The 11,255-nt window shown below is 47.4% G+C and overlaps 1 protein-coding gene across 4 annotated transcripts in view; it reads right to left on the reverse strand.

Annotated features, from left to right (window-relative positions):
• Dip2a (disco interacting protein 2 homolog A) overlaps nt 1–11,255 on the reverse strand; it is an 81,408-nt gene extending 70,153 nt beyond the window's left edge. For all 4 annotated transcript variants that reach the window (XM_029542215.1, XM_029542216.1, XM_021204659.2 and 1 more), the window contains exon 1: nt 11,085–11,255. In XM_029542215.1, coding sequence (XP_029398075.1) covers nt 11,085–11,175 — 91 coding nt within the window. In that variant the 5' untranslated portion in view covers nt 11,176–11,255. The remainder of the gene's footprint in view (nt 1–11,084) is intronic.

Here is an 11,255-nt window from a genome sequence, read left to right on the forward strand (position 1 = left end):
CACTTTGTAGACCAGGCTGGCCTCGAACTCAGAAATCCGCCTGCCTCTGCCTCCCGAGTGCTGGGATTAAAGGCGTGCGCCACCACGCCTGGCTGGAAAACTGGATTCTTAAAAGTTTTATTTTTTAATCTGAGATATTATAAAACTAGAAAAGAAGTGACAAACAAGAGGTTAATTTTCTGCTGTAAGAGTCTGCCGAAGAAGAAGTAGAAAGCAGGTCACTGGGCTAAGCAGGACTGCAACAGACACACAGAGTACTCTGAGCTCACCAAAGAAGAGGAGCCCTGGGAAGTGCACAGACCGTCTGCTGCGTAACTATACTTCAGATACGAATGGAAAACAGAGGACCCAAGCCTGGAAAATGGTTCACTGGGTAAAAGCACGTGCCACCAAACCTGGTGACTTGAGTTTGACCCCTGGAAGCCACATAGTGGAAGAAGCACACAGACTTCTACAAAGTTGTCCCCTGACCTCCATATGCATGTACTCCATGGTGCGCGTGCACACACGCGTGTGCGCGCACACAGAGAGAGAGAGAGAGAGAGACAGAGACAGAGACAGAGAGAGACAGAGACAGAAAGAGAGAGAAACACACACAGAGACAGAGACAGAAATAAGTTGGGGTTTTTGGTTTGGAAAAAAGAAGAAGGGCACTTTCTGGGGTCTGGTGCCAGCTTTAACTCACATTACCATGAGCAGACCATGAGATCTTGGCTGGCATGTGCCCCTCCCACATGCCAAGGCAAAAGTAACCCTGCCATGGAGAGAACAAGGCATTGACTAGAAGCAAAATTCACACCACAGATACAAGGTCTAGTATTTGATTAGAAATGATTGCACATATAGGGTAGTATGAAACTACAGCTTAAAAACCATGAAATTTAAATATAACCATTATCTGTATATTTTATGAATTAATTTAAAAGCAAGAGGATAAATTTATATAGCTAAAAGATACCATCACAAATCCAAGAATAGGTTTAACAACTGGTGTATGTAAAACCATAAATCAAAAACATTGTGAAGATAAATTAAAGATGGCCAAGGAAACATACAGATATGCATCAAAACTGCAAAGATGAACAATGTCTTTAACATTAGCTATTTGAGAAGCTGTAGTAAAGCGGCCACAAGTTCAGCGCCTACCTCAGCTACACAGTGAGTTCAAGGCTAACCACTTTGGGTGGACTTTGGAAAGAAACATAGTGGGAAACTCAGCAAACCATCTTCTATTTGTTTTGGAATATACTCCGTGTAGTGGCTGTTCCTGGTTGTCAACTTGACCATATTTGAAATGAACTACAATCCAGAATTGGAAGGCTCACCAGTGAACCTAATCTGGAGACTGGGAGATAGAAGTTTCTGATCTGGATCTTGGTATGGAGATCTTGAGACACAGTGGTGATTGAATCCAGAAGATTAAGGCAGGGAGATCTCCGAGTCCAAGATCATCTGGGATTAAAGGTGTGGTGGCACACACCTTTAATCTGGGCTACACCTTCTGCTGGGGACCATATAAGGACATTGGAAGAAGGGNGTCTGGCTCTCGCTCTTTCNCCTTCTTGCAGTGTGGGACTCAGCAACTGCTAGATCCTTGGACTTCCATTCACAGCTACTACTGAACCATTGTTGGGATTTGGACTGCAGACTGTAAGTCATCAATAAATTCCTTTACTATATAGAGACTACCTGCAAGTTCTGTGACTCTAGAGAACCCTGACTAATACACTCCGGAAGCTAGATGCTGTAGTGTGTACCTGTGAGATCCAGCTACACTGCAGGATGAATGGGCAGTGGAATCGCAGCAGCAGCACAGGATATACTACAGGAGAGGAGGGCCAGGCAACGGGCACAAGGTGACTCTACCCCCTCACACTGTTTCCCTGAGGACACTTCATCTGGCAAAGGCTGCTCACTCCAGCATGTCGGCACCCTGCCCTTGAATCTCCTTTCAACCTTCTGAGACCTATGTGCACGTCTACCTCTCTTGATAGAACTGGTTTGACCTTCAGGATAAAGGGAACCTAACAGAGAACAGAAGCCCTCAGAGTGCACAGCCTGATCCACACTCCACTACCAAGGCTGACGGCCTGGCCTGCACAGATGACAGGCTTCTCCCTCAAGAGAGAAGCCCCTGAAACAACACACTCCTTTCCCTCTGCCAGCAAGGGCCCAAAGTGAGACACCAAGGCTGTCCAGGGGCTTGGCCAACACCATCAGAAGAGTGTCAACTCTCTTCCAAGTCTAAGTCTGCCATGTGGGAAAGATAAACACCGTGCTTGCTCCTGAAGACAAGGAAAAAGAGGGTGTTCCCTGTTACATAGGAAGACTCAGCAAGCTGACGGTAGCTAGCCGGTTCCTCTGTTCTTCTCATTCCAATAGCAAGCTTTGTAACTAGCTGGCAGGAGCCAGTCTAAGTCCAAGCACCTTCAAAATTACCATCCACAAGTGACGTTACATGAGGATGGCAATTTTCTAACCTTACTGGCATGTCACATACAAAGGACATTCAAGTAACATATTGGATATGGTAACAGACACATGCTCAAAACAGCAGAGCCTTCCAGTTATCTTGGTCACTCATATTAATTGAACCCCTACTCTTGTCTCGGCCTCTGGCCTCTTTCTGCTCTGCCAATCTTATCACAGGAACAGTATTTCTACACAAACACATACTAGAGAATTTAACTCTCTTCTTCTTAAAGTAAATGACAGTCCTGAAGGGGTTAGAGGGGCTGTGGAAGAGCCTTCGCCTCCTTCTGTCTTTCTGTGCCCCATGAACATTGTCCTCCTACGGAACAGGCCCTCACCTCCATGGGCTTCCCACCTACAGAGTCCTAAAGGAAACTTGCCCAGTTTAAATGTCACCCCTCCTTAAATGCCTTTCCTGTTCAGCCTCAAGAAAGCCTGGTCCTGAACAGACACACTCACTCTCACCCCATTGCCCCCTATCAGCTGTCAACACTGGCCATGACCTAAACCCCCATTTGATTTTATTAATATTACCGTCCCTCCAATCAGGGACATCCATGTCAGGGACAATCCTTCGGCACACACTTGGTGGCAGCAATGAATGGAGAGCCCATCTGTGGCTCAAACCTCACTGCAGAGCTCAGACTGGCGCATTACAATTCACAGCACTTCCCCAGGGCTCTGTTCAGGCAGGTTCTTTCCTGAGAATCTTAACTTCTTCACATGCCTCTCCCCTCAAATTCTGCTGTCTGCATCTGTGGCTCTCTCCGCCTCATGATTACACAGCAGCACTGCAAAGCCCAAAGCCTTCATTTCTTGCCCCCCTACCCTGCGCCCTCGACTCCACCATCAGAAGCCACTGGAGGTCCTTCCGACTCTTCTGCTGCCTCTGCAGCCACTGCTCTGTCTGAGCAGCCTTTCTGGAAACACGGCTTCATGGCTGGTTCTGCTCGTTTTTTTACTTTTGGAAATGAAGCCAGGTGTGGTGGCACACGCCTTTAATCCCAGAGGCAGAGGCAGGTCAATCTCTCTGAATTGGAAGGCAGCCTGGTCTACACAGTGAATTTCAGGCCAGCTAAGGGCTACATAGTGAGACTTCGTCTTAAACAAAAGGTGGCAAGTGAAATTACTGGGTGGGTGTCTACTGTTCAACAGTTGTCACTGGCTTTCAGACATATGACTCGGTTTTAAAGCGTTTCCTTTATTCTTAACAACCATACATATACACAATGAAGTATAGTCATTTCTGACCCATTCCACACTCCAACTTTATGTCTTCTTTTTTAATAACCCACTAAGTCCAATCACTGCTGCCTTGACGTGCATTGGTGTGGAGTCATCAACTGGGTCACAGGAATCCAACAGTTCACATCTCTAAAAGGAATGATTCTCCTCCCCAGAAACTGCCAACTGCCATCAGTATGTCAGTAGGGGCGTGTGGCCTAGAGATCACCCACCCCTTCTACACCAGAGTTTTGACTGGCTTACTCTTCTACAGGGCTTGAGCTTGAGTGTCAGTGTGTAGAGCCATGAGCAGAAGCCAGCACTGGAGTGCCCTGTGTGTACAGCCGTGACCAGAAGACAGCGCTACAAGGCACTCCGCCCTGTCTTTTGGTTCCTTAATTCTTTCTGCCTCCTCAAGCCTTATGGGAAAAGAAGGGAAAAGATGGGGAGAGATACAGATGTCCTATTCAGGGCTGAGCAATTCAGACTTTTAGTCTCAAGACTGACCAGTTACGCATCTCTCCACTCACTGACTGCCACCCACTACAAAAAAGCATCGTCTCTGACCAGCTAAGAGCAATGGATCTATGGCTATAAACATAAATATTTAAGGGGCACTTTAGGAGCATGAGCGGTTAGCAGTTAACAACAGTAGGATCTACCCTAGGACCGGTGACCTCATCAGCCACGGGTTTTGATCAGTATTATGGAACCAAGCAAGACATTTCCTCTTCTGGAGAACACTTCAAATCCAACTGTTACCCTATACTAGACTATCACACCCGACAGGCACAGCTTGGCTGGCCAGTTGGTCCTTAAGGGTCCAGCACTGGGTTAAGCCCACTGATGTCTTTTTCCCCTCAGTAGTCTGCCTAGAACCTTCTGGAACTATGAAAGCAAGCAGTTTCCTGGTCAGCTTGACATTGTCTTCTCTGTGTCCTACAACCAAAACATATGGTGTCTTCAGCAATGTGGTCTTAACATGGAGTCACAATGGGTGACCAAGAACAATGGAAATAACTTAGGTCGCCTTGGAGACCTGTGGGACATGCGACATCAGTAACTTGTACGGAAGTTCCCATGCCTTACACCAAGATTTTCGTTTAATAATCCACGTACTCCAAGAGTAGCACTGTCCACCCACGCAGGGATGCTCTAGCCAAACCTTTTCTAAAGCTGTATTTTAAAACTAGCTACGAATGGGCTTCCAGGGGCTTCCTCCTGTGTCCTTAGTTTTGCTTAGCCTACCTACCACGGTCCCTCTCCTCCGTCCGTCTACCCTACTCCCCATGTAATCTTTTCGCCTCAGTATTCCCTCCCCTCCTTCCACTTCATGCATCCTTCTAACTCTCCAACTATTTCTTAACTAGGTTGTTAGAGTTAGGCTGTTGGCTGAGGACGCCTTCCACATGGACTTTTGCACACACTTCCTTTCTGCTCCCTGGACTCCCCCATTGTCCCAGGCTCCTCCTTGCTTAAGCCTTTTCATTCCCAGAATTCCATCTCTCCACTTTCCTTCCACCTGTAAGCCAGTGACCTCCGGTCCTTAGGGTGGACCGTTTCCAGAGAAGGCTGCTTTTGTGTCTCCTGGCTTCTGGCTGTGCACCAGGTTGGAGAGAGAGCTGAGCTAAGCTCTGCATACAGGAGAGAACACACGGCCTTCGTCTTTCTGGGCCTCAGCTCGCTCTGTATAACCTTTCCCCCACGCTTCATCCACTTGACTGCAAATTGGATTATGTTACTTTTCCTTACAGCTGAGTAATATTCCACTGTGCATATTACCACATTTGTGCCTATCCATTTATCTGGATACAGACATTTAAGTCAGTTCCCTGTCCTAACTGCTGTGAATATAGCAACAGTAAGCAGATATCTCTGTTGAAGGCATAAAACCTTCTGGGTGCATGCCCAGGTGTGGTATAGCTAAGTTATATGTCTGTCTGTCTGTCTGTCTGTCTCTCTCTCTCTCTCTGTGTCTCTGTCTCTGTCTCTCTCTCTCTCTCTCCCTCCCTCCCTCTCTCCCCCTCTCCCCTCCTCTCTCTCTCTCTCTCCACACACACTGGCTTTTCCCATCTGACTGGGGTAACAGAATTTAAGTAGGGTTTTTTTTTTATTCAAATAATTTAATGATGATGATGATGATGATGATATTCTGCTCACTGCCCCCCTCCAGTCATCCCCTCCCACAATTCTCCCCCCATCCTCCCCTTCTCTGAGTGGGTGTCCCCCCTCAATACATCAAGTCTCTGTGGGGCTCTGCGCACCCTCTCACACTGAGGCCATACAATTTTCATTTCTCTCATGGCTAAGAATGTGAACGCTTAAAAGTGTTACCTTAGACGTTTGTATCTCTTCCTTTTGAGAATTTCTGTTCAGTTCCTTGGCCCGTCTTTTTAAACCAGGTTGCTTATATTCTTGAATGTTTAGCTTTTTAGTTCTTCGTACATTTTAGACACGAGCCCTGTGCTGAGAGACCAGCTAGCTGGCAAAGGTTTCCCCCGTTCTGTGGCTGCCTTTGCTGCGTTTTGTGAGGTCCCATTTGTTGACTGTTGGTCTTTTTCTGTGCTACATCACCCGTGCCTAGGAGTGGTTTATTTACTAGGGTTTCACTGCAGTTGTGGAGTGCTTTTGGTAGGACAGTCGTCTTCATTATATTAATTCTTCCAATCTACAACCATGGGCTGTCTCCTTCCCATCTCCTGGTGTGTCCTCACCTTTCTTAAGCATCTCCAGCTTTTCCCTGTAGACTCGTCTTATAAGCTGGCCAGTTCCCCCCGGGTCCTCATCTGTGGTGTGGCTACTGCGGATGGGACTGTCTCAGTGATCTGGGTCAGTCACTGGTAATCAAGAAGGCTACTGATTTTTGTGTGTTGACTTTGTGCCCCACCACTTTGATGAGTGTCCTTGTGAGCTCTAAAGGGTTTCTTGGTGGAGTGTCTTTGGGGCTCTTCTCTATAGAGTCATAGCATCTTCTTTTCCTACTTGTATCCCTGTTATCTGCCTCCCTTCCTATATTGTCCTAGCTAGACATCAAGTACCATATTGAGTAGTAAGTGGTAAGAACAGCCTCCCTTACCTGCCCCTTACCCTGTTACAGGGACACTTTGAGTATGATGTTTGCTATAGGTCTGTCATAAACAAACTTCATTATACTGAGGTATGAACCCTCCATCCCTAGACTCTCCATGACTTTTATCAAGAAGTATTGATGGATTTTTACAGTTTTTCTCTATAACTAGAGATGGTCATGTGATATCTGTCTCTTAGTCCATTAATGTATCGAATTACATTTATTGATTAATGTACGCTGAGCTATCTCTACAGTGCTAGGATAAAGCCAATTGAGACACGATAAATGGTCTTTCCGATGTGATGCTGGATTTCGTTTTGGGGGGCTTTATTGAGGATTCTGTGTCTTTCTTCATCGGGGAGGTAGGTCCGTGGTTCTCTTGCTCGTGCAGTGGCTCTATGTGGTTTTCGGTGTCAAGGTCATACTGATTAGGTCAGAGCTTGGAAGCTTCCCCTCCTCGTCTACTTCACAGAACACCTTGCGTAGCACTGGAATTGGCTAGTTAACGTTCTGGTAGGGTTCTGGAGTCAATCCCCCTGGCCTTGGGCTTTTTCGGTTGGGAGGCTGCTTCAACCTGGTTGCCTGTTATACAGCTGCTCATTGTAAGGTTCATTTATCCCATTCCTCTCATGACCATGACCTGTAACCAGCCCACCTACTTAGGATGCCCTTCTTGACACCCAAGCTGTCCACTGCCGATTATGGCAACCTTCCCATAGTCCCTCCCTCTCTACCAAGGCAAAGGGGTGGACGGAACACACCTTTCTTTAGGACACTGGCTCAAGTGTATATAATTGAGTGCCAGTGGGGATTCTATTGCTTTTGCTCCACTCTGTTCCTTGGTTTTCCCGTATTAAATTTACGTGTGTGTGTGTGTGTGTGTGTGTGTGTGTGTGTGTGTGTGTGTGGCCTGCATGTAAGTTTGTGCACCACATGTGTGCCTGGTGCCCACGAAGGTCAGAAGAGACCATGGTACATGTACATTCATACCCCGCCCCCAACACACACATACATCATTCACTAACATACACACACAGAGAGAGAACCTACTCTGAGAGCCAACCCTTATCAACATGGTAGATGATAAATACCATGATGATGTTGGGGAATGAGACCATGCTTTATGAACAAAAACAGAGAGGTGCTTCTTCCATCTAGTCACTGATGACGGACAGCTCAGGGAGCCACAGGATTTTCCAGATTGTCCAGGTAACACCAACTCTCCCCTGCTTGTGTGCAGCTGAGGGAGGAACACAACTTTCTAGGCCATCCAGGTACTATCTCCTTCAGCACTGTTTCCCATGAAGGCAGCCGCTTATCTCTGTTGAGTTCTTCCCGTACCCACCAATGACAAACCCAGGTTGTAAGGAATTCTTCACTTAGACAAATGTGGGCATTATGAAACTGGCATTACTCTATTCTAAACCAGGAGTTTTTCTCTCTGCCATGAATATGGGGAAAAGAAAGCCCCAGAAAAGAGAGACTCCCATAGTGGCGCATGCCTACAAGCCCAGCATTTGAGAGGCAGAGGCAGTTGGCTCTCTGTCTGGTCTACAGAGTGAGTTCCAGGACACCCAGAGCTACACAGAGAACCCCTATCGTCTCAAAATAAAAGAAAGAAGAAAAAGAAAGGGCTGGAGAGACCGCTCAGTGGTTAAGAGCACCGACTGCTCTTCCGAAGGTCCTGAATTCAAATCCCAGCAACCACATGGTGGCTCACAACCACCCATAATGAGATTTGATGCCCTCTTCTGGCGTGTCTGAAGACAGCTACAGTGTACTTATGAATAATAATAAATAAATCTTTGGGCCGGAGCAAGCAGGGACTGAAGGAGCGGGGTTGACCAGAATGAGCAGAGGTCCTAAATACAATTTGCCACAACCACATGAAGGTTCAAAACCATCTGTACAGCTACAGTGTATTCATATACATAAAAATAAATAAAATAAATCTTTTTTTAAAAAAAAGAAAGAAAAGCCGGGCGTGGTGGCACATGCTTTTAATCCCAGCACTCGGGAGGCAGAGGCAGGCGGATTTCTGAGTTCGAGGCCAGCCTGGTCTACAAAGTGAGTTCCANGACAGCCAGGGCTATACAGAGAAACCCTGTCACGAAAAACAAAAAAAAAAAGAAAAGAAAGAAAAAGAAAGAAAAAGAAAGAAAAGGTAATGATCAAGCTATTCTGTACGAAAAAAAAAAATTCAAAGTTAAAAGATACTGAAATACTCGTTTTAGGAGTATGACACATTAATAACACATTCCTTTCATTCATATATAAAACACCTTGACTGTTTCAAACCACTTACACTGAGTAAACCTTTACAAAGACCTTGAAACTTCAGTAAAACGTTCACCTCCTTTTACGGCTGGCCAAGCCCAAGTTCAGACATGTTATAAATCAGTGGCTTGCCAGGTGACACTTATGAGATGCCAGCCTCTATGTGACTTCTCCAAAGGTCTGCCTGAAACACACAGTCTGTATCAGTAGGCATCTCTGAGCCCAACAGGGACAGCTATGTGTCACAATAATCCCAAACTCTAGTGTCCAGTGTTAGGGTGTGAAAGTTCTCTGAGAGCAGGGCCAAGGGCGACTCTGCCTGTGTGGCCAAATGAAATGTGCCAGTCTAGAAGAGGGCAAGAGACTATGGTTACTAACTCTGGGGTTGCCGGCGCACTCTGCGGACTCCTGCTATTAACTCTGAACTGTCTGCCCCCTTTCCTCCACGTAAGCTGTATTTTCAGATCCTCACCATGGCAAACACCTTATACCCTTTCTTACATATACCCTATATATGTCTAAAACAGTATCAGTAAAAGTAGATTTAATTGACTTAAGAGGTACTTCTTCCACTGATATACTCCGGTCCTGCCACAAGTTATGAAGTTTTTGCTTTGAGGAAATAATTTAATTAACTGTAAACTCCTAGCGAGCATTAAAACCTATAACCCCAAGGAACTGAAATAACAGATATTCTGGAGCCGAAATAAGGAGCAAACTGCAACAACACATTTGATATGCAAAAGCCAAACTACAACTATGCGATTTCCCCTGGGGAGTCATATCAAATCCAGTACAATAGACCTTTTTTTTTTTTTTTTTTTCCAGAATCATTCCCAACCACGCCTCCAAAGAGAAACAAGAATTCTCAAAGTGGAGCTGGAGAGATGGCTCGATGGTTAAGCTCACTGGCTGTTCTTCCAGAGGACCTGGGTTCAATTCACAGCACCAGCATGAATCTAGGCCCCAATTCTGGCCTCCAGGGATACCAAGCACGCATAAGACATACAGACAAACATGCAGGGGAATTGCCCATATATTTAAAAAGAAAAAGCGAATTCTCAAAAATTCACTAAACTGACTACAGTGAAGCATAACAATCTAAATGTGGGGTGGGGGCATGGGTTCTAACAAGTTCTAACTGCATTTAAGTCTCAAAAGCAGAGGTAACAAGTGCAGATGCTTTCCCACCAGGGTTGGGGGTCAGTTTATGGAGGACAGAACTCTTTTCCCACGCATCCAAATTGAGGGCACCACTCACCATCTCTGAAGTCCTATTATTTCCCTAGTCTAACAACCACTTATTTGACTTTTTAACTTTTTTAAATCCTCACGTAGAGAGGGGCTGAAGGGTTGGCCTGGCGAGCACTCGCCCTCTAATCTGACAACCTGAGTTCATTCCCAGAACTCACAAGGTGGAAGGAGAGCACTAGCTCCGTGCAAGCTGACCTCTGACCTCCCCCCCCCCCCGGCACCGTGACCCTTGCTTGCCCCCCCACCTCCTCCCCCAGTGTACAATACTTATATCAAAATTCCGTAAAGGAACAAACCTCTTAAGTGTTAAACCCGTTTTACATCTGTTTATAGGTTAATGCACTTCAGCCTCATAATCCACAAGGCGAGTGTTCTTTTGCTTCGTTTTATAGATGTGGAAACTGAGGCTCACGAGGCAGTCTGGGGTTCCAGGGGTGGGGCTCGCCTTCTGCATCCCGGGCTTCCTGCCGGCCGACAGGCTGCAAGGCACACTCTGGAAGCCCGGACCTGGACTGTGGCCTTGATGGTCCGGCAGCAAGAGTGCGCCTAGGCCCACCTCCCAGCCAGTCCCTCCCGGTGTCCTTCGGAGGCCGGGCACCCGCCAGTCTGCAGAAGCTGGCGGGCTCTCCGGCGAGCGGCCCAGGCAGGGATGCCGAGGGGAGGCCGGCGGGGATCCCACATGAGGGTACCCGCAGGTTCCGGGGGTGACGTTCCCGGAGGTCCCTGGGCGGGGTCTCGGGCGAGGGTCCCTGGCCGGGTGGGGGGTGGGGGATCCCGCGGCTCTCACCTTCGGACAGCTCCAGCTCCAGCTCCGCCAGGCTCTCGAGCACCTCGGCGGGCAGCGGCGCCGCCTCCAGAGGGCATCCGCGGTCGGCCATGGCCGGCGGCTCAGGCGTTCCCCCCAACCGGGACCTGCAGACCCGCAGCGGCCGCCCGCAGCCGGCAGCGGGCGGGGCGC

This window comes from Mus pahari, chromosome 9, assembly GCF_900095145.1.
Source record: "Mus pahari chromosome 9, PAHARI_EIJ_v1.1, whole genome shotgun sequence".
Lineage (NCBI taxonomy): Eukaryota > Metazoa > Chordata > Mammalia > Rodentia > Muridae > Mus > Mus pahari.